The sequence below is a fragment of the Cynocephalus volans genome, chromosome 17 (assembly GCF_027409185.1).
Source record: "Cynocephalus volans isolate mCynVol1 chromosome 17, mCynVol1.pri, whole genome shotgun sequence".
Classification (NCBI taxonomy): Eukaryota; Metazoa; Chordata; class Mammalia; order Dermoptera; family Cynocephalidae; genus Cynocephalus; species Cynocephalus volans.
Genome location: NC_084476.1, coordinates 14,531,001 through 14,555,612, shown reverse-complemented (window position 1 = coordinate 14,555,612; position 24,612 = coordinate 14,531,001). Strand labels below are relative to the sequence as shown.

Genomic DNA, 24,612 nt, shown 5'->3' with positions numbered 1-24,612 from the left:
TAACCTTTCTTTTGCCTTTCACGTACTTTTTGGCTAATGCTTATTTCCATGGATTATATCAAGGTAAGAAAACCCAGTGAGCTGTTCTGGATTTGAAAATTTGGTGGAAACATCACATGTAGCTGGTCAAGGCAAGCATATTAAGGACAAGAATATGTCAATAACGTAATAATTTGTAATTCGTCATCAGTCTTTCCATTAGGAGAATTCCTTCCCACTTCTCAACATTGTCAGCCTACCATCTCTTTCTAAAGGAATTTTTATGGAATGTGGATAAAAAGTCTGTTTCTCTTCCCCATTCCCACCGATTCAAACCAGATTACTCTTAATCAACTCCTCAGAACACGAGAAACTACTTTGGTTTTTCCAGTCATACCCTGGATCTGCCAAAGAAAATGTTGCTAGTGTCTGTCTAGCATAGTTTACCAAATAATATCTTCTCTGTTTTTATGATTTCCAAAATTGGTCTTCTGCAGTGATTCTTAACTGATACTTTTCTTGTTCTATTTCTAACATTTCTTATACTTTGCTAATACTATCATTTCTCTCTCTCTCTTCTTCAGGTCAGTTAGTCTTAGACCCGCCCAGATGAACACTTACAAATTAATGGGGAAAGAGAACATGATGGGATGTCTACTAAAAAATGGAATTAATGTTTTGTGTAAAGACATTCAATCTGAATGTCATTCTTAGAGCTGGAGAGGTATCGCACTATAGGACACATCTTGGGGGTTGACTACAGATTACATTATTACATAGTTAAACAGATTACATTATTACATAATTCTCCCAGCGTGACTGAAATCATCTCTAAAACTCCTACATTCTTCAGCCCACAACGTTAAAGTCCTGTTAACTTAATACTGTTACCTAAGACAAATTACACATTCAGCTTAGCTAGACCTTACCATATTAATAGTAATGAGCTTATTATAATGGAATACTAATTATCTGTGTAATGATAACTTAATACTGTTACCTAAGACAAATTACACATTCAGCTTAGCTAGTCCTTACCATATTAAAAATAATTAGCTTATTATAATGGAATACTAATTACCTGTGTAATGAAAATTCAGGTTGTTTCTAATACTTTGCTATTTCCAGCAATATTACAATAAATAACATTGTTCATATGTCATTTTGCACTTTAACATATGTGTGTGTGTATAGAGAGAGACAGATAGGTAGATGATAAATTCCTAGAAATAAAACTGGAGGATAAGTACTATCATACTTTTGATAGATATTGTCAAATTACTAGAGGCTAATGTGGTAACAAAGCCTGTTTATTTATTTATTTATTTTCAGATTGAGAGATAAAATTGTATGTATTTATCAGGTACAACGTGATATTTTCAGGTATGTCTACATTGTGCAATGGCTGGATCTAGCTAATTAACTTCTGCATTACCTCCCATAGAAGTAGAGTCAGAATGGGGATTACCAGAGGTGGGGTGGTTGGTGGGGGAGGCTGTTGGGAAGATGTTGGTAAAAGTACACAAAATTACATTTAGGTGGGAGGAAGAAGTTCAAGAGATCTATTGTACAACAGGGTGACTATAGTTAATGACAATATATTGTATTTTGAAAAAATGCTAAGAAAGTGGAAGCCTATTCTTACACATTTTTAAAAATGAGTCCCAAATATAACAGCCTGTCATGTGAAGATTATAAAAACGGGCATTCTAGTTAAATGTTTAAAGAGGATAGGGCTTGGGGTTAGAGGAACAGAGAAAATTTAGGAGTACGGCCAGTGTGGGAAAGCTGTAGGGTTGATGAACTATCTAGGAGCCAGATTATGGAAGGCCTTTTCTGATATAATACAAAGTTTTGATTCTATCCTCAGAGCAATAGAACACCCAAGAAAAGGTTTAAGTAGAATAGTGACTAAAATTTTTAAAATAGCTTTCTGTCTACTAGGTGGAGAACGAATTATACTGAGGCAATTGTGATGGCAGGAATCAGAATAGAAGGCCGTAGCTGTAGTTCAGGTTCAAAATAATACCTGCTTACACCTGGATTGTGGCAGAAGAGATGAAGATAATTACAGAGATTTGGGATAAAATTTGGAGTAAAGACCAACAACACTTAGTGGAGGATGAACAATAAGCAAGAGGAAGCATTTTTACCCATATCCTCTAAAAAATAAGAGGATCAATTTGAAATAAATTACACGAAGATACATTTTTGCCATCTTCTCAAAATTTGGATAGACAATCAGTTCCAGATAAATTATTCTACATGGAGCTGTCTGTAATAGGCTGGTGTGAGGAAAGGTAGATTCATGCGAGGGGCCAGCAGCACACACTAGACACACATAAGCACTTAACACGCAAACACATGCAATCACACTCCTGAGTGTAAATTCTGCTTCTGCTGTACATGGACCCTTAGGTGATGAGCACAGATACCTTCAGCTACAAGGCATGGAAGGGTTCTCCCATTTTTCTCTAGAAAACGCGGGAGACACTGAAGCAGATGGAGTCTCCGAAGGTCTCAAAGATGCACTGCCAACTTGCAGGTGGTCTATGGCTAGGATCAAAGATGTACTGCAACAGGCGGAAGAGTTATCAGTTCAAAACCAAACAAGTCAGATGTATCGACACACACTCGTTCACAGCTCCTGAGAAATGGGCATGGGCCTAACTTTAAAAACCAGGGAGAGGACTTGGGCAACCCCCCACTCCCAGCTCCAAATTAGAAAGAAGCAGAATGTAATTGCTTCATTGCCTTTGGCTCCCTTGGGGGAAGAATCGCTTGTTAAAGCAGACTTAAGAGAATTCACCCTTGGAGGAATAATATTAATAACCACAAGGCAGCTATCACGAACTTGGTGATTCACAAAGCTTCACAGGTTACATTGGGGAAAATGTGATTCAGAGTCCATGACAAACCAAGTTGGAGGTTGTGTGTGTTAACCAAAGTCTCTTGTTTCTGAAACCCATGCTATTTCAAGAACAGCAGAAATACTGCCTAACACTTTCACTATCTGAACAAAAGAGTGAAGGAGCTTATATCCTGACATCACCACTGGACTCTGGGGAATGGAATACCGTTTCTATAAATCACAGTCTCCTGTGCAAAAGGTATAGAATCAGTATTCTATTGGTGCAACTTTCTCACAATATCATAGACCAATCATTCAAAATATGGGTTTCCACTGAACCTCTGACCAAATTGACTCCAAATTTATTTTACACATCTTCAGCTCTATTTCTTCAATGTTAGATATAAGGTGAACAGTGTGTGCTCATTATTCAAGGTGAAGGTGTATGAATGCTTATGCTATTAATTTGCTCTGTTTTGTGTTAAAAATCAACCTGTATGTAGAGTTGCTATTTGAGTGAAAAAGTCTTGTACGATATTCAGATTTCTAAACTGGGTTCTGGGTCCTGTGGTCGTGGTTAATAATCTGTTGCCATGATTATAATACTAAAATTGACCAGCCTGTTTTCCAAAAATTAAAAATTTGATAAAACTTTCTTCTCAAACCATGAGAACATCATTTGTACCTCTCTTTTCATACTGGCATGGAGATAGAAATAAAATCAGTGACTCTGTAGTATTTCTTATTTAGTTAAACAGTGTGAGAAAAAGTATCTCTGTTTTTGTCTTGTTTTCTAATTTTATTTTTACAGTGATTTGTACATATTTGTGGGTTACAGTGTGTTATTTCAGTACATGCATATACTACACAGTGATTCACTTAGGGAAGATAGCATAATTCTGTACCTGTTAGTCCACAACTTCTCCTCCCCACAAACCCCATCCCCTCCAGGCCTCTGGTAACCATTATTCTACTGTCTACTTCTATGAGAACCATTTTTATTTTTTTTTAGATTCTACATACAAGTGAGCTCTTGCAGTATTTGTCTTTCTGTGCCTGACTTGTTTCACTTAACATGGTGGTTTCCAGTTCCATCCATGTTGCTGCAAATTATAGGATATCATTTCTTTTTATAGCTGAATAGTATTCCATTGTGTATATACCGCACATTTTTTTATCCATTCATCCATTGATGGGCATTTAGATTGATTTAATCTCTTGGCTATTGTGAATAGTGTTGCAATGAACATGGGAGTGCAGATGTGTTTTTGATATACTGATTTCCTTTCCTTTGAGTAGTGGGATAGTTGGGTCATAAGGTAGATCTGTTTTTAATTCTCTGAGAAACCTCCATACTGTTTTCCACAATGGATGTACCAATTTATATTCCCTACAGCTATGTAGGAGTGTTCCCTTTTTGCCCCATTCTTGCCAGAATTTGTTATTGTCTTGCTTGATAATAGCCATTCTAACTGGGGTAGATATCTCATTATGGTTTTCATTTGCATTTCTCTGATGATTAGTGATATTGAGAATTTTTTCATGTGCTTATTGGCCATTTGTCTTTTGAGAAATGTCTGTTCAAGTCCTTTGCCCATTTTTTCATTGGGCTATTATTATTTATTTCATTTCATTAATTTATTTATTTATTGCTTTTGAGTTGTTTGAGTTCCTTATATATTCTGGATATTAGCCCCTTGTCTGATGTGTAGTTTGCAAACACTTTCTCTCATTATATAGTTTGTCTCTTAACTTTGTTGATAGTGTCCCTTGCTATGCAGAAGGTTTTCAGTTTGATATAGTCCTATTTGCATATTTTTGCTTTAGCAGCCTGTGCCTTTGTAGTCTTGCTCAAAAAAGCACTACCCAACTCCATTTTGTGTAGTATTTCCCCTATGTTTTCTTCTAGTAGTTTCATATTTTCAGGTTCTAAATTTAGGTCATTAATCCATCTTTGTGTATGGTGAGAAATAGGGGTCTAGTTTCAATATTCTGCATGTGGATATCCAGTTTTCCCAGCACCATTTATTGAAGAGGTTGTCTTTTCCCCATTGTATATTCTTAGCACCTTTGTCAAAAATCATTTGACTGTAAGTGTGTGGGTTTATTTTCGGGCTCCCTACTCTGTTCCTGCTTCCATGGGATGAATCCAATTTGATCATGGTTGATAATCTTTTTTAATGTGTTGTTGGATTTTGTTTGCCAGATTTTATGGAAGATCTTCCCGTATGTTCATTAGGGACACTGGTCTGTAGTTTTCTTTTTTGTTGTGTCTTTTTTCTGGTTTTGTATGAAATTAATGTTGGCCTCATAGAATGAGTTTTGTAGTGTTCCCTCCTCTTCAATTTTTTTGCAAGAGTTTGAGAAGAATTGGTATTCATTCTTCTTTAAATGTTTGGTAGAGTTTAGCAGTGAAGCCACATGGTCCTGGTTTTTCTTTGCTGGGGGACATTTTCATTACTGGTTACTGGTCTATTTAGGTTTTCTAGTTCTTCATGATTCAACCTTGGTAAGTTTTATGTGTCTAGGAGTTTATCCATTTCTTCTAGGTTTTCCAGTTTGTTCACATATAGCTGTTCATAGTAGACTCTTATATCCTTTGTATTTCTGTGGTATCAGTTGTGATGTCTCCTCTTTCATTTCTGATTTTACTTGTGTCTTCTCTCCTTTTTCCTTCACTAGTCTAAGTACAGGTCTATCGATTTTGTTTGTCATTTCAAAAAACCAACTCTTTGTTTTATTGATCTTTTGTATTGGTTTTTAAATTTCTAATTTTTTTTTTTTTTTCTGTTCTGATCTTTATTTTTCTCCTTCTACTGATTTTGGGTTTAGTTTCTTCTTGTTTTTCCAGCTTCTTGAGGCGTAATATTAGATTGTTTATTTGAAGTTTTTATTCTTTTTTGATGCAGATATTTATTGCTAAAAACTTCCCTCTTAACTGCTTTTGCCATATCCCATAGGTTCTGGTGCCTTGTGTTTTTATTTTCGTTTCTGCCCAATAAAGTTTTAATTTCCTTTTTGATTTCTTCTTTGCCCCATTCATTGTTTAAGAGAATGATGTTTAACTTCCATGTATTCATATGGTTTCTATTGTCCCTTTTGTTGTTGATTTTTGGTTTTATTCCATTATGGTCAGACAAGGTTGTTCTCTTTCCTCCATATCCTTACCAACATTGGTTATTTTCTGTCTTTTTGATAATACCCATTCTAATCAGACTGAGATGACATCTCACTGTGGTTTTAATTTGCATTTCCCTGATGTGTAGTGATGTTGAGCACTTTTATTTTTATACCATTTGTATGTCTTCTTTTGAGAAATATCTGTTCAAGATCTTTGTCCATTTTTTATTTGGGTTTTTTTTTTTTTTTTGCTTTTGGGTTGTTGAGTTCCTCATATATTCTGAATATTAGCCCCTTGTGTGATGTGTAGTTTTAAAATACTTTTTTTCATTCTTTAGGTTGTCTCTTTACTTTGCTTATTGTGTCCTTCACTGTGAAGAAGCTTTTTAATTTTATGTAGTCCCATTTGTCTATTCTTGCTTTAGCTGCCTGTGCCATTGTAGTCTTCAAAATGCACTACCCAAACCCATTTTATGTAGCATTTCCATATGCTTATGTTTTCTTCTAGTAGTTTCATAGTTTTGGGTCTTAAATTTAGGTTTTTAATCCATCTGGAGTTGATTTTGTGTATGGTGAGAGATAAAGGCCTAGTTTCAATCTTCTGCATAGAGTTATCCAGTTATCCCAGCACTGTTTATTGAAAAGGCTGTCCTTTCCCCTCTGTGTGTTTTTGGCAACTTTGTCAAAAATCAGTTAGCTCTAAATGCATGGGTTTATTTATGGATTTTCTATTCCATTCTATTGATCTATTTGTCTGCTTTTATGCCAGTACCATGCTGCTTTGGTTAGTATACCTTTATGGTATATTTTGAAGTCAGATAGTGTGATCCCTTCAACTTTGTTCTTTTTGTTTAAGATTGCTTTGGCTATACGGGGTCCTTTGTGGTTCCATGCAAATTTTAAGAGTGTTTTGTTCTATTTCTGTGAATAATGACATTGGTATTTTGATAGTGATTACATTGACTCTGTAGATTGCTTTGGCTAATATGGACATTTTGATGGTATTAATTCTTCCAATCCATTTGATGGTATTAACCCTTCCACCAATGCTTTATAGTTTTTCTTGTAGAGATCTTTCACCTCCTCGGTTAAATTTACTCCTAGGCATTTCATTTCTGGGGGATAGTTATTGTGGCTTAAGCCATGGTGCTTTCCACAGCATTCAGCAGAAGCATTGCCATAACTGATGAAGACACCTTTGAATTAAGCACATTCCTCCATTCTAGAAAAGCCCCTCAAAATGAGTGAGATTAGCTTCCTGAGCAGTGAGGTGTTGGTGTGGAACATGATGTCTACCTTCAACCAGTTCAGAGTGGGGACTGAAGAAAGCCTAGATCTTTTAAATGATTACCTGTAGATGGCCAAGCACTTCAAACCTCGCTGGTTCTCTGGCAACAGGGGTAAGTTGCACTTCTCCAAATGGCTGGCTGTGGATGGCTTGATTATGCCTCAGACAATGGCAAGGAGGATGCCTTCTCCAGGACAGATTGGATGTTGGAGAAAATGGATCTGAAAGAGTTTGACTTTGATGTCCTGTTGGGTACAAATGACCTGGAAACCATGCCAGATGAGATTTTGGCCACATTAGGTGATGTATGTAATCTCTTTGCCCTGCTTAGTCCAGAAGATTAATAAGGATCCCAACCAGACAGTGAACCCAATTGGCCATCTCCCAGAAAGTTTGGCAAAAACCAGCCAGGTTGCCCCTTCCACCTTCTAGCAACTACTTCCCCTTTCCTCAGGGGTCTTGTTCTCCACTACAGATCATTCTTTTAGTTTAGAGCTAGGCAATGAAGTGAATATCTCTGAAGGAGCTAGGAAGCCAGACTCTACTGCTTACATCACCATGATCCCTCAATTCATAAAGGAGGAAGACACCTCTCAGATAATGATGAGCCCTGAGTCCTATTTGGGCTGTCCCCAGGATAGCCCCTCTACATCTAGAGGCCCTCCAAATAGGAGCCTATCATCTCTGGGTGTCATCTGTGGCTCTGCCTCCCCACAACCAAATGATCCTCCTGGAGAGAAGATGGTAGCAGCAAAAGTAAAGGGTGAGAAACTGAATAAGAAGCTGAAAAAAATAGAGCAAAACAAGACAGCAGCCACTAGTTACCTCCAGAAGTGGGTAGAGCAGGTGAATGTAGAGAGGTAGAAAAGAAGAAAAAGCTTTGAAAGAAAGGCAGATTCACTGGCCAAGGAGATCCAATACCTTTAAGATCTGGTACTAGACATTCACATGGCAAGGGGGAAGATAAGGGTCCTCTACCTAGGGTAATCAGTGTTGTATGCTTGTACATAGGAGTCTTGCACTAAAGCTATGAGTTGTAATAAATTATTTTGTAGTGAAAGTAAAAAACGAAAAATTACTACTAGGTTGTTTATTTATTTATTTATTTATTTATTTATTTGTTGGTGACTATTGCAAGTGGGCTCGCTTTCTTGATTCCTTTTTCTGCTAGATCGTTGTTGGAGTATAAAAATGCTACCAATTTTTGTGTTGATTCTGTATCTTGTAACTTTAGTGTATTATTTTATCAACTCTAACAGTTTGGGAGGTTTTTTGTAGGTTTTAGACTATTCTATATAGAGGATCACGTCATCTGTAAACAGGGACAATTTGACAATTTGTCTTTTCCAATCTAGATGTCCTTTATTTCTTTCTTTTGCCTAAGTGCTCTGCCTAGTTCTGCCAATGCTATGTTAATTATGAGGGGTGAGAGTGGGTTTTCAGCTTTTTCCCATTCAGGATGATATTGGCAGTGGGTTTGTTATATACAACTTTTATTGTCTTGAGATTCTTTCTTTCTAGACCTAACTTGCTGAGAGTTAATCATGAATGGATGTTGAATTTTGTCAAATGCTTTTTCTGTATCTATTGAGATAATCAGATGGTTTTGTCCTTGATTTTGTTGATGTGGTGCATCACACTTATTGACTTGCATATGTTGAACCATCCTTGCATCCAGGATATGATCCATTCCTGAGGTTTTCAAATTTGTTGTCGTATAGTTGCTTATGATAGTCTCTAAAGATTCTTTGTATTTCTGTAGTATCAGATGTAATGTTTCCTTTCTCATTTCTGATTTGTGTTATGTGGGTCTTCTCTCTTCTTTTTTTAGTTAGCCTAGCTAATGATTTTTCTATTTTGTTTATATTCTAAAAAAACCCCAAGTTTTCATTGATCTTCTGCATCATTTTGTGGGTTTCTGTTTCATTTAGTTCAGCTCTGATCTTAATTATTTCTTTCCTCCAACTAATTTTGAGATTGGGTTGATCTTGTTTCTACAGTTCTTTTAGGTGTAGCATTATGTTGTTTATTTGAAATCTTTCTATTCATTTAAGGTAAGTGTTTATTGCAATAAACTTCCCTCTTAGTAGTGCTTTTCTAGCATTCCACATGTTTTGGTGTGATGTGTCTTTATTTTCACTATTTTTGAGAAATTTTTAAATTTCCCATTCAATATCTTCTTGGACCCATATTTCATTCAGGAGCATGTTGTTTAATTTCCATGTGTTTGTATAGTTTACAGAGCTTAACTTGTTATTGATTTCTGGCTTTTAATCTTTTGTGGTCTGAGAAGGTACTTGAAATGATTTCAAATTTGTAAAATTTATTGAGTCTTGATTTGTGACCTGACATGTGGTCTAACCTGGAGAATGTTCCATGTGCTGAGGAGAAGAAATTATATTCTGTGGTTTTTGGATGGAAAGTTCTGTATGCCACATGTCATTGGTCTAAAGTATGTTTTAAATCCTGTGTTTCTCTGTTGATTTGTTGCCTGGATTACATGTCCAGTGTTGAGAGAGTTGTGTTGAGCTCTGCAACTACTATTGTATTTCAGTCTATCTCTTTCCTTAGGTCTAATACTGTTTGGTTTATACATGTGGGTATTCCAATATTGGGTGCATATAAATTTATGATTGTTATGGCTTCTTGCTGGATAGATCCCTTTATCATTATATAGTGGCCTTCTATGTCTCTTTTTATATTTTTTGGTTTAAAGTCTATTTTGTCTGCTTTGAGAATAGTTACTCCTGCTCATTTTTTATTTCCACTTGTGTGGTATATCTTTTTCTATCCCTTCACTCTTAGTCTGTTTGTATCTATAGGTAATGTGAGTCGCTTGTAAATAGCATACAGCTGGGCCTAGCTTTTTAATCCCATCAGCCTCTCTGTCTTTTGAGTGGGGAATTTAATCCATTTACATTTGTGGTTGTTACTGAAAAGTATTGTCCTCTGGCATATTATCAATTTTCATTTGGATGTTTTGAATATCTTTTGATTCTTTCACTTTTATTATTTGTCTTTGGTGTTTGCTGGTTTTTGAGGTGGTAAGATAGAGTTTCTTTCTCTTTCTCATTTGAATTTTTGTTCTACTAGTGGGTTTTGTTCTTTCCTTTGTATTCATAGTAGTGGTTATTGTTTTTTGGATTCTGGACACAGGATTCTCTTGAGGTGGTCCTGAGGTGGTGAACTCTCATAGTTTTTATTTGTTTAGGAAATACACTATTTCTCCTTCATTTTAAAAGGATAGCCTTGCTGGATATAGTATTCTTAGCTGACAGTTTTTTTCTTTTAGTATCTCAAATATGTCATCCCATTTTCTTATGGTTTTTAGAGTTTCTGTTGAGAAGTCTGCTGTTAGTCTGATGGGGACTCCCTTATAGATGACTTGACACTTTTCTTCTGCTGTTTTTACGATTCGCCCTTTGTCTTTGAGTTTTGCTAGTTTGGCTGTAATGTGCCATGGGGAAGACCTTTTTGGACTGAATCTGTTTGGGGATCTTTGATCCTCCTGAATCTGAGGGTCCATTTCTCTCATGTCTCTACCTATCCCTGGGAAATTTTCTGCCATTATTTTGTGAATATGTTCTCAATGCCTTTTCTCCTCTCTTTCAGGAATAACCATGATTCAGATATTTGTGCACTTAATGTTCTCTGCTATCTCTCTTAGAATTACTTTATTTTTTAAATTCCTTTTTTTTTTTTTTTTTTTTTGGTCCACCTGAGGCATTTCGAAGAACCTGTCTTGAAGATCAGAAATTCTTTCTTCTGCTTGCTGTAGCCTGCTGCTTAATCCCTCAGTTGTTCTTCATTTTGTTGAATGGCTCCTTCAGTTCCATGAGTTCTGTGACATTCTCCTTCTAAGTATTAATCTCTTTCTAAATTTCATCCTTCCTGTCCTGGATAGTTTTTCTCAGTTCATTGTGTCATTTAACTGTGTCTCCTTGCATCTCATTGAGTTCCCTTAAGATTTTTACTCAGTATTTGTTTTCAGTCATTTCAAGAATTCCCTGCTCTATGGGGTATGCTATTTGAGAGTTATTGTACTCCCTTGGTGGACTCATATTCTCTTGTTTTTTTTCCATATTTCTGGCATCTCTACATTGATGTCTGGTCATCATGTAGAGCAGTTGCTTCTTCTGTTACTCTCCTTCCCTGGACTCTGCTGGTGACCCTCCCTGTGTCAATGCAGTCAAGTGGTCAGAAGTCCTCCTGTACAATGGCAGTGGCTGCTGTAGCTGCTGCTGTGGTAGCAGGCCACATTTGTGGCAGTGGTGGTTGTTGCAGTGGCTTTGGCAAGCTGCCCATATGGCAGCAGTGGTTCCAGTGGTGATGGGTGGCTCGCACAATGATGGTGGTTGCCTGGAGGTGCTGGTGGTGGCAGCAACTGTAGCAGCATTGGTTGCAGCAGCAACCTGTTTGGCTGTGGTGTCCACATCAGTGGCCCACACAGGTACAGTATCTGCAAGTGCAGTGGGGTTACCTCACAGCAGCATCACCAGCACTAGTAGCTGCAATTACCTGCTGTGTCTGTTGCATCCTTGGTTGCAGCAGGGTTATCTTGTGTGGGCACACCAGTGCCAGTGACTGCAACTGCCTCCCTCTGTCTCTGGTGTCTGCGGCAGTAGCAGGATTACCTTGTGTGGGCAGCATGGGTGCTGGCAGCTGCAACTGCCTTTCTCACATCTGTGGTGTTCACAGCAGCAGCAGGGATACCTCATGGGAGAGACAGTAGTGCATGTAGCTATAACTAGCGAACTTATATCTACAGTGTCCTTGGCAACAGCAGGGTAACCTTGTAGTGGTGGCTGTGGTAGCATGGCTGCAACTGCTTCACTCCAATCTGTGGAGTCCTGGGAGGTGTCCTTGGCAGCAGCAGGGTTATCTAGTGGTAGTGGCAGGGGAGCCAATGGCTACAGCCATCTCCCTCTCTTCTCCAGTGGTCCTTAGCAGTAGTGGGGTTACATTGTGGGGGTGGCAGAGGCACTTCTGGATGCAACTGCCTCGCCCCTCATGTCTGCGGTGTCCTTGGTGGCAGGGAGGTTATCTCATTGCCAGCAGCTACAGCCATCTCCTTCACATCTGCAGTGTCCTTGGCAGCAGCAGGGTTAATTTACAGTGGCATTGACCCCATGAGTTGCAGCGATGGTGGCATTGGTTGCAGCCACCTCTCTTGCATCTGCAGAGTCCATGACTGCAATGATAGGCAACTCACAGGACTGCTGCTCTGCAGGGAGCTATTTTGCAATGGGCAATGGTTCTAGGAAAGGACAATGGCTCTGGCAATGGCAGTGGTGGTGGGCCCATTTTGATCTTTTTCTGCAGGAGGAATGTGCCCTAGGCACCTCTAGTCTGCCATCTTCCCAGAAGTCTCTCCTGATTTTCTTTAGTTCCTTTTCTAAGGTTTCCTTAGTTCTTTAACCATATTTTTAAAAGTTGATTTTAAATCTTTCACTAGAAAGTCCAATGTTTGAGCTTCCTCTAAGAGAATTTCTTTTGATTTATTTATTTGTTTTTACTGTGAATGGGCTATGGTTTCTTTTTTCTTACTTTGAATGGCTCATAATTTTGGTTGAAAATTGGATTTTTTAATACTATATTGTGGTAATTCTAGATATCAAATTTCCCCCCAGCTCCAGGGTATATTGTCACTGCTCATCGTGGGTCAAAGTTGTTTGTTTGATTAGTGGCTTTTCTAAACTATTTTTACAAATACTCTATTCCTTTGTGTTTGTGGTTATTAAAGGTTCTGTTAGCTTAGAGGTCAGCTATCAGTTTACAAAGAATTCCCTTGCTTCCTGGACCCAAAAAGAAAATGAAAGATAAGAAAAAGAGAAAAAGATGGTCACCTGGTCTTTGCAGATTGTGTCTGTGTTGAGGCACTCCTTCAATGCTTAGGAAGACAATTTATAATTCTGCCTTATCCTTCACTTTCTGTTTGCATGGATTCAGATTAGCCAGATCTGAAAGCACAGGGTTTTCTCAGGTATTTCTAAGCCTGTGTCCATTCCTGAACATGCATGTGACCCTCTCAATCCCTAATATACGCAGGAGATTTTCACAGCTTTTATTTTCCATTTTCTCTCCAATGACAGATGCTTCCTCCATGGCAAAAATAATATTGAAAACGCAAAACAAATTTGGAGAACTCATGCTTTCTGATTTTCAAACATAGTACAAAGCTGCAATTATAAAAACGTGATACTTGCATAAAAATAAACATACAGGTCAATCGAATAAAATTGAGAGGTGGGAAATAAACCCATGCATCTATGGCCAATTTTTTTTCAACCTGGGTGTCAAGATTGTTCAATGGGGAAAGAGTTAGTCTCTTCAACAAATGGTGCTGGGACCACTGGATAGCTACATGGAAAAGGATGAATTGAATCCTTATTTCACACCATGTATATATTTAACTAAAAATGAACTAAAGACCTAAATGTAAGAGTTAAAAGTATAAAATTTAGGAGAAAACAGGACTCAATCTTCACCTTGTATTTGGCCATGGTTTCTTAGATATGACAGAAAAAGCACAAGCTACAAAAGAAATAGATATATAGGATTTTATTAAATTTAAAAACATTTTTGTATTAAAGGGCACTATCATGAAAGTGAAAACACAACCCACAGAAAGGGAGAAACTATTTGAAAATCATATGTCTGATAAGGATCTAGTACCCAGAACATACAAAGAATTCATATAACTCAACAACAAAACACACAGAAAAAAATTTCTAAATGGCAAATGATATAAATAGGCATTCCTACATAGAAAATATAGAAATGACCAGTGGGCACACAGTAGATGCTCAATGTTATTAGTCATTAGGAAAATTCATATCAAAATGACAACCAGATACCACTTTATACCCCTTAAGATGGCTACAAAAAATGAAAAACAACAGGTATTGACCAAGATGTGGAGCAACTGGAAAACTCATACATTGCTGGTAGGAACTCAAAACAGTTCAGTCACTGTGGAAAACAGTTTGTTCCTCAATAAGTTAAAAAGAAGTACCAAATGACTCAGCAATTCCTCTTCTAGGTATATATCCAAAAGAATTGAAAATAGGTGTTCAAATAAAAACTGGAACACAAATATTTGCAGCAGCACTGTTAACAATAGCCAAAAAGTGGAAATAACCTGTATGTCTACCAATACATGCATGCGTAAACAAAATGTGGTATATTCATACAATGGAATATTATTCAGCCATAAATAAGAATGAAGTACTGACACAGACTACAACAAGGTTGAATGTCAAACATTTTAGAGTTCCACTCATATGAAATATACAGAATAAGCAAATCCATAGAGACAGTAGCAGTTTGGTGTTTGCTAAGGGCCATGGGAGGGGGAAATGAGAATGACTGTTTAATGGGTACATAGTTTTATTTTGGGGTTCTGGAATGAAATAGTTGTGGTAGTTGCACATTATTAATGAACTAAATGCTACTGAATTATGCACCTCAGATTGTTAAAATAAAAATTTTGTGCTGTGTATATTATACCTCAATAATGTTTTTTAAAAGAAAGCAAGAAGTAATCTCTATACAAAGTACAAAAAACGAATAACAAAATAATAATATATGATTCACAAGTTAATAAAGGATTATAGTAACAAAAATATATATTTAATTAATCAAAAGGAATAAAGAGGATAGAAAAATATGAAATGTCTCAAATATAAAACATAGAATATGAAAAATATAAATGGAAATATACCATAATTACATTAAATATAAACAGATTAAATTCTCCAGAAGAGTCACCATCTACAAAAAAGAGCAAAACTCAAGTTTACACTATTTACAATGGACACATCATATATAAAAGGACACAGTAATGTTTAATGTAAAATTATGGAAGACATTAAGCTACTTGTGTGAAAATACATAGTGACAGGCATAGATGAGATTTGAGAAAGTAAAAGTCTACCCTGCCATTCTTCAAACTGTTAGGACAGACACAGATAAAATTAATCCCCCAAAGTATGATATATCTATACTAATATAAGATGATGTAGATGAGATGTTAAGGTAGGGGCCATCCATAGAGACTAAGAGAAATATCTCCTACTTATAAATGCAATGGTGTGCTGCTAAGTGAAAAACAAATGGCTGTCAATAGTAGGGGAGCCTTGCCTATTGCATTTGCCAGTTTCCATAGTGTAATAATTCTCGTTATGATCAGTTTCAAGCTACCAACATGATGTCATTGACTGTGGAATTACGAAGAGATGTTCACAATCAGCATGAAGCCAATACAAGCCAGCTTCAACACACCACTACATGAAAGTGTCAGTCCACGAGGAGTAGATCATACTGCTAAATCTATGTGTCCTCAATAACATAGTTAAAGTATATATATAAGCAAGAATTGATATCTAAAAGAAGAAAAAATATCCACAATTTTAATGATGCAACATGTTTTTCATAAGATTTTGCATATATGAGAGATAATAAACAAGCAGCCAAAGATTAATTAAGGATAATTAAGGACAAAGAAGATCTAACAACCCAAGAAGCAAACTTGACCTATTTGGCATATTAAGAAAACAGAACATAATAGCAGAATACATACTATTTTAAAACTATGAAGATGACAGAAGCAATTATGTCCTTGTCATTGGAGTTCCATGATGAAGAGATAAAGTAGACACCTGCAAGTGTCCCAAAGTATAAAGACACCACAAAGAGACAGGAGCCACAGGTAGAAACAGTTTTAAAGACTCTTTTAGTCAAGGGGACCCTCAGGATAGGGGTTCCTATATGGATATAAGAGCCCAAGGCAGGATAAAAAGCACTCCTCCCTTGGTGAAGATGACCAGCTCATTGATGGAGGTGTCTGAGCAGCTCATGTTCAAGAGGGCAGTGATGTCACAGAAGAAGTGGGGTGTGGTGTTGTCAGCACAGGATACCTATACCAAGAGAAGGGTGTACAACATGACAGAAGAACCAACATGGCTATTAGTAATACATACAGCTTCTCCCTCATGACAGAGATGTAGTGGAGTGGGTGACAGATGGCCACTTACCTGTCAGATGGCCATCACTGCAAGGAGGGAATTGCCAAGACAGCCAAGAAGGATGAAAAAATACATCTGAGAAACGCACCTTTCATAGGGGATGGATTGTTGCTAAGCCTGCATATCCATCAGCATTTTTGGAACCTTAATAGATGAAAGGGAAATGTCAGAAAAAGCCAAGTGGCTGAAGAAAACACACACGGGGGTGTGGAGGCGAGAGTCCAGCCTGATGAGCAGCATGATGAGCAGGTTCCCCAGCACCGTGGTCAGGTACATGCCCAGGAACAGGGTGAAGAACACGCCCTGCTGCTCCGGCAGGATGGGGAGCCCCAGGAGGAGGAACTGGGACACGCGGCTCTGGTTCTCCCTCCTCATGCTGCTCTTCTCTCTGCTGGGAATTGGTGGAAGTGAAGAATGTCAGTGAACACGGACATAACATTATAGTAATATCCTTTTAGTATGAAAATTCTTAAATGTAGCTACACTTCTATTTGTTTCTTACACTTACTGGTCCATGAATCACACGTCTGTCCCATTCTAGTTCCAATGATACATCCAATCCTCTTATTAGCCAAGTTTTTTCCTCCAAAGAATCAAAAGGTCATTAATTCTTTATTAAACATGTATTTATTTAACAACATCCTTGTCCCAGGTACTACACTATCAAGTACATGAGTACATAGTAGTGAACAAAATATGCAAAGTCTCTGCATTCAAGTTTACATCTTTACATCAGGCCATATTCAACCCTCAGCAATTTATGATGATTGAAATGTCAAGTGGGTACCAGGAAACAGGCGTCAGTTATTTTCTTTTTATTTTAAGCTGCAGAGTAGTAGTTATTTATTTTATTTTCTGCAGCATAATTTAGCGTCTCTTAGCCATAGAAGGAAATTACTGCATAATCTCATTTACATGTAAATTTTTTTTTAAAAAGGTCAAATACATAGAAATGAATGAAAGGTGGTTATCAGTTATTTTCTTTAAAAGGAAGTTGAAAATCCCCAAGTTGGAACAGAATTACTAAAGTTTTGTCACAGGTTTACAGTGTAATTGGCTGGGTTCTACCTGTTCTGAGTCATTTAAGTAAGTATTCTAAATGTTTTACATGCACTTTCTAACCAAATCTTCACCATTGTCCTAAATAAATGGGTATTATTACACTAATTTTAACAATGAGAAGACAAAAGTTTACAGTATTTAAATGTGCAATTAGCTATAACAAATGAAATAAAAATATATGTCTACCTGACCGTAATTCATGCTCATAACCACTCTGAATAGAAATTACGTCCTTCATTAGTTAGAATATCAAAGAAGCTGTATTTTATTTTATTTTATTTATTATTTTTTTTAATTTTTATTTTGTCGATATAAAATGTGGTTGCATTATTGTGGCCAAAGAAGCTGTATTTTATATTTATCTAAAATGTTCTTAGCTCTCTACTTAGAAAAAAATTATAAATTCTCATTTATGCAATCATATAGTTTAGAAAAGACTTTCACATGCTTTAACTTCTCTCAAACAATAAATATGCATTTGAGGCATGGTACATAGACAAATATCATATCCTTTATTTCACAGATGTAAAAAAAATCAGGCCAAAGTGAGAAATGACTAACTTGCAGTCATTTAGCTGTTTGACAGTGAATTCCAGATTCAATATTTCTTTCTCTTTTTTTTTTGCATTTTCTTTTTCTTTTTTTTATTTAAACATAACTGATTATACACATCTGTGGGATACACAGATGAGCACCAATACCCGTGTACAATGCAAAATGTAATAATTTTTTTGTGTTGCGGACATTCGATCTCCTCTCTAATAGTCATTTGATAACATGCTAACATGAAGCAAATTACTGTTAATTATAGGTGCCTAGCAAACTGTACATCAAAAGAACTTATTTTTCCTAATTAGTTATTTCGTGTCCATTAATCCATTTCTTGGTATATCCCTTTCCTCTCCCTCTTTCCAGCTTTAGAAATAACAGTTTTGTTCTCTCCTTCTGAAAGTTCAACATATTATTATGACTTATTTCTTTCTTTCTCTTTCTTTCTTTTTCTTTTGCTCCCACTTGTGAGGACATGAGATATTTCTCTATCAACTCAAAATGGATTAAAGACTTAAGCATAAGACCTGAAACTATAAAACTCCTAGAAGAAGACACAGGAGAAACACTTCAGGATGTTGGACTGGGAAAAACTTTATGAATAAGTCCTAAAAACACAGGCAACAAAAGAAAAAATAAACAAATGGGACTGTATCAAAATAAAAAGCTTACCTATTGGGTAAGACACAAAGAATGATTATTATCTGTAATGATGAACATGCTAATAATACTGATTTGATCATCACATATTGTACACGAATACTCATAGTCAACTCGGAACCCCCTAAATATGTACAATCAGTTATGTTTCAAGTTTAAAATTTTAAAAAATAATAAATACATAAAAATCTTGAGGGATAGCCTACAAAATGTCATCATAAAAGTATGATGTTTTCTTTAGGTTTTTGGTATATGTTTGTTATCAGATTTAGTTCTTTGTTTCCTGAGGGTTTTTATTATGAATAGTGTTGAATATATCAAATGCTTTTTTTTGCATTTATTAAGATAATTATGCAGGTATAATAGTTTTACGTTAATCTGGTGAATCACATTCATTTTTTCTCCCAACATTTAGCCATTTCTGAATATTTGAAATACATCCTACTTGGTCATGATCTGAATATTTGGAAGGCACCACATTTTAATATATTGCTAGATTTCTTTTCCTAACATTTTGTTTACAACATATGCATATGTCTCCAGGAGAGATATTTGTTTTTAATTTCCTTTTCTTATCTTTGTCAGGGCTGGTATCAAAGTTATGTGGACTCATAAACAAGGTGGGAAGTATGGTCTTTTTCCCCTTCCTGGAAGAACTAAGACTGTTGTTATTTCCTTTTTAAATGTTCGTAATTTTTTCCAACAAAGCCATCTAGACTTAGTGTTCCTTTTAAAGGCATTTTAATAATAAATTCAAGTCATTTAATAGATATCAGTGTTCCCATTTTCAATGCCTTCTGTCAATTTTAATAAGTAGTATTTTAAAGAATTTCTCCATTTGACGTAAATTTTCAATGTCCTAGTGCAGCGTGGCTCATAATAAACTCTCACCATCTTACCGTCCTTTCAATCTCTGTAGCATCTGCAGCAATAATCCCTATTTTATTTTTGATATTTGCATTTTTCCTCCTTTTTCCCTTTATTAATCTCATTAGGATTTTACCATTTTTATTAATCATTTTAAATGACCAATTTCAGCTTTGTCAGTATATTCTATAGTAAATTTTGCTCTGCTTAGGACAGAAAAAGCTGCAAGAGAACATTGCTACCTCCCTAACATTGATCATAGGAATACACAAAATTACCATTTTTGAGCCCATTAGACAACTGAGGTCCCAGGAAACCAGCTGAACCAAATTATAAAATGTGACAAGCCCTTCTAGAAACACAAAATATTTCACCTTTGGTAGAACACGGGAGAATGGGGTGGAAGCCATGAAAGGAGTAAGGAGAAAGAAACTTTAAAAGTTGATTGTGGGTTGTCTTGGCAGTTCAAGGTTTCAGATATGAGGAGATTCTGCACTCACTCTCCAGCTGTTGTTTCAATACATGCACATACCGTCCAATGATTCACTTAGGATGGGTACCATAGTTCTGAGCAGCTTAACCCATCACTTCCCCTCCACCTGCCCCCTCTCACCTCCAGGCCTCTGGTAACCACTATTTCACTCCCTGCTTCTGTGAGAACCACATGTTTTTGTTTGTTTGTTTGTTTGTTTTTTAGATTCCACATATAAGTGACATCATGTGGTGTTTGGTTTTTCTGTGTCTGGCTTACTTCACCTAACATGATGGTTTCCAGTTCCAGCCATGTTGCTACAAATGACAGGATTTCATTTTTTTTTTTTAACAGATAAATATTACTCCACTGTGTATATATGCCACAGGGTTTTTTTAATCCATTCATCTTTTGATAGGCATTTAGGTTGATTCCATCTCTTGGCTATTGCAAGTAGTGTTGAAATGAACATGGGAGTGCAGGTATCTCTTCGATATGTTGATTTCATTTCCCTTGTGTACATACCTAGTAGTGTCATTGCTGTGTCATAAAGTTGTTCAGTTTTTAGTTCTCTGAGGAACCTTCACTCCGTTTTCCACAATGGCCGTGCCAATATGCATTCCCACCAACAATGTAGGAGAGTTCCCTTTTCTCTGCACCCTCACCAGCACAGAGAAATGCCCGCATGTCCTCATTCATAAGTGGGAGGTAAAAAATAGAAGGGAGGGAGGGAGGGAGGGAGGGAGGGAGGGAGGGAGGGAAGGAAGGAAGGAAGGAAGGAAGGAAGGAAGGAAGGAAGGAAGGAAGGAAGGAAGGAAGGAAGGAAGGAAGGAAGGAAGGAAGGAAGGAAAGACAATCACAAAAATATGTTGAACTTTCAGGAGGAGAAAACAGAACTGTGGTTACTGGAAGTGACAAAGAGGTAGGAGGAGGGGGTCAGCAAGAATTTGGCTAGTGGACACAGAAAATGATTGTGTTTTGTAATGATGAAAATTCTAATTATGCTGACTTGATGATCATACATTGTACACAAATATTGAGAGTCAACTCTGTGCCCTGCAAATATGTATAATTAATTGTTTCAATAAAAAAAGTTTTTAAAAGATGTTACAGTGATAAGTGGACTGAAAAATAAATAAAATCAAACTGTCTGCCAATTTACACCCCAACTGTAAAAGAAAATGAACAAATAAGAAATAAGTGGGAGTCCCCTTGGACAACAGAGACATTTCCATTGAGATCTTCCCCTCATTATCTTAATTAACACAATTTTCACACGAGGGGAAGATTTTCCACAAAAATGTACTTTGCAGCAAAATTTAACATAGTAAGATTATTTTTCTAGCCCTTCATTTTTCAGAGCTAACTCCTTTGGGAGAATAAGCTTTTCTCACTCAGTCACTATCAAAAGGATGATATAAGAATGACACCTGCCTTCTTCCAATGACTCATCAAGGGATGAATCTTCATGTTAGATCCACTTTTTATTATCTACAGGGCTCACAAAATAAGAGGTTCTTTCAGCTATGTTGCAAAATTTTGACAGAATTTTTCCTCCTGGATTTTACTATATTAATTACCTAAAACAATTCCCAATGTGGATGTAGATATTTATTTTCGGGATACACATCTTGATTCAGTTCCTCGTGCTGCTCTTAATCTCTTAGTCAAAATGTTCACAACCCTGACAGCACATTAGAATTACCTGACAGGAGTTTTGTACAGTGTTTGGATTTTAGGAAACCATAAGAAGACTTAATTATTCAGCTACTCCTTTAGGTAAGCCAGCATTCTAAACTTCTTTACCTTGAACTCTCAGAATTGCACTAAAATTTATATCCCTAGAAAATCATACTTTAAAAATTGAGAATGAAACTAGGAGGTGATTGATAAAATATGGATTATCACTAATTTTTATATAGCCCTCACATGAATGTTCTCATTATCTATACCATGAAGTTTCACAAAGTTTGATACAAACTCACATGATGTCCACATAAACACAAAAAGGACAATTGCCATCTCCAAACCACATTACATTTGACATTTCTAATATTCTTTAACATGGGCATCAGAAACTTAAAGAATGTATAAGATGGCTAACAAATCCAGATAGCAAAGACATTTGCAGTCAAAATTTCTTTTTCCTTAAAGGGGAAATATATCTATGAAAGCAAGCATTTTCTTTTATTTACTCATGAATACAAGGCAATACTGTAATTATTAAGGATGATAATTCCAACTCCTGACTTATAAGAAGTTTGGTGCTTTGAAAATGGCATTATGGTGCTACTGTGTGTGCCAGATCCCAAGGCTTATGGAAAAACAAAGAGACATAAGATAAAGCTAAAGCAGACAGAAGTTGGTTCGAAGAATGGAGATGGTTAAAGAGCAAACATCACTTGATGTGTCTGTGCCTGGAAAGTTGAATAAATTCACTGGGTTCACAGAGAGCAAACAGGAAGAACAGTCAAAGCAAGTGACCACAGACAGGGAAGTGGGTATGCCAGCAACAATGATGATCGTCTACATAGTTTTTCGAGAAGGAATATCTGACAGTGACATTTGGTGAACTAAGAACTGAGGAGGTGAGTAATGGTCACTTGGAGAAAAAAATCTACCTCCTGCAAAGTCTCCCCAATGCCCCCTTCATGTCTCTGTTCCTCAGGCTGTAGATGAAGGGGTTCAGCATAGGAGTTACCACTGTATACATCACTGAAGCAACGATGTCTTTGTCATCGGAGTTGTTTGATGATGGGAAAATGTACAGTACCATAATTGTCCCATAGAATAGAAAAACCACAGAGAGGTGGGAGCCGCAGGTGGACAAGGCTTTGCAGATCCCTTTGGTAGAGGGAACTCTCAGGATGGAAACCCCAATGCGGACATAAGAGATTAGGATGCCAATCAGCGGTATGATGATTCCCAGTGCCCCCACAGTGAAGATGACCAGCTCATTGATAGAGGTGTCAGAGCAGGACAATTTGAGCAAAGCAGCAAGATCACAAAAGAAATGAGAGATTGTGTTATCAGCGCAAAAAGACAGCCGGGCCAGGCTGAGAGTGTGGGACATTGCACTGCTACAGGAGAATAACCAGGACCCAGCCACTAGTGAGATACACAGATTTTCTTGCATGATGGTGGTATAGTGGAGAGGGTGACAGATGGCCACGTACCTGTCATAGGCCATCACTCCAAGAAGGAGATTATCAATACAACCAAAAAATATGAAAAAATACATCTGTGTTACACACCCTGCATAAGGGATGGATTGATCCTGGGTATGCATGTTTATCAGCATCTTGGGGACAGTGACAGATGAGAAGGAGACGTCAGTGAGGGCCAGGTGGCTGAGGAAGAAGTACATGGGGGTGTGGAGGCGAGAGTCCAGCCTGATGAGCAGCATGATGAGCAGGTTCCCCAGCACCGTGGTCAGGTACATGCCCAGGAACAGGGCGAAGAACACGCCCTGATGCTCCGGCAGGATGGGGAGCCCCAGGAGGAGGAACTGGGACACGCGGCTCTGGTTCTCCCTCCTCATGCTGCTCTTCTCTTCTCTGGGGATGAAGTGAAATGGGAAATGTCAAAGACTTTCAGAGTGTGATTATGGCCAGCATATTAGAGTTTCTTACTCTCTCCTGGAGAATGAGAAAAACTGCCTGAAATTCTATTATCATCTAGTGTTGCCAAAGCAAGCAACACACCCTCAATGCCCAACACAATTCCTTTCAATGGCGACCAGAACAAATTCATTATTCTTATGTTTTTTAATCAACCATGTTAGTGGTACTATGCTATTAAGTTGAGATACAAGAAAGAATAGAACACTCAGGACGTCGTCCATCAGAATGCTAACCCTCCAGGGTGCACCTGGCAGAGGACTGACTAAAGGTGTGAATCTGCAGCTAGATGCCTCGCCTTGTGATAATGACCCCCCAGCTCCTAGCTGTATGATTTGGGGAGCTAAATCTCTCTTGGCCTCATGTTGCATCTCTGTAGGGTGAAGATACCAGTATCACACATTCATAGGGTTAATATGAGGGGCCTCATCAAAGACATATTAATACCTTAGAACAGTGTCCTGCATGAAAAAAGCATACAATATTTTAGCAGTTATTTTTATGACAGAGTAAATATCCAAATAAAACCAGGATCAAATTCAGGAATTTAATAAAGCAGAATTATGAGATGGTTGGCAGAAAGAACCGGGTAGCTGACCTACAAGTTGTGTTAACCTGTCTGAGTTCTCTCACTCTCAGGAGAGTTTCTGACTCCAGATCCTGACCACACACATAAAATTTTTTCAACAGCCCTAAGAGATAGGGATTATTAAAACCCCATTGCATACATACTCAGGAGTGAAAAACTAGCATGGTCACACAGTTAATAAACGATGTACACAACTCTCTCTCATGTTTGTTTTTTTAAATTGGAATCTCTGCTTTTATGACCCTCCTGCTTCTTCCCCTCTTTAATGAGACAGAAGAGCCAGGACCTCTAGCAATATTATTTTAGGGTTTGAAGGACTCTTCCTGCTCAGATATCTGTCACCATGTATATTTTTACAGCCTGTTACAGTTTGCAAAGGGCTTTCATATGCCCTCAATTTCATTGAATACATCAATATTTATTTCATATCTGGAAGTAGAGAAAACAGTAATTTTTTCTTTCATTTTGTTAACAGGGGCCATTGAACAACACAAGGTCACACAGATACTGCTTGATGAAATCTGGTCTC

At 37.2% G+C, this 24,612-nt stretch overlaps 2 protein-coding genes and 1 pseudogene across 2 annotated transcripts in view; 2 read left to right on the top strand and 1 right to left on the bottom strand.

The window, feature by feature from the left end:
* LOC134365491 (olfactory receptor 1J2) overlaps positions 1–24,612 on the top strand; it is a 110,785-nt gene that overhangs the window by 23,408 nt on the left and 62,765 nt on the right. The window lies entirely within an intron of this gene.
* LOC134366106 (cyclic AMP-dependent transcription factor ATF-4-like) lies at positions 7,308–8,225 on the top strand (annotated as a pseudogene).
* On the bottom strand, positions 22,492–23,415 carry LOC134365661 (olfactory receptor 1J4-like). Its single transcript, XM_063081840.1, has one exon. It carries the CDS (start codon positions 23,413–23,415, stop codon positions 22,492–22,494), a length of 924 nt encoding a protein of 307 aa, XP_062937910.1.

Bases quoted from the DNA above. Each gene is read 5' to 3' on its own strand.
- LOC134365661 (XM_063081840.1), bottom strand. From the start codon at position 23,415: ATGAGGAGGGAGAACCAGAGCCGCGTGTCCCAGTTCCTCCTCCTGGGG.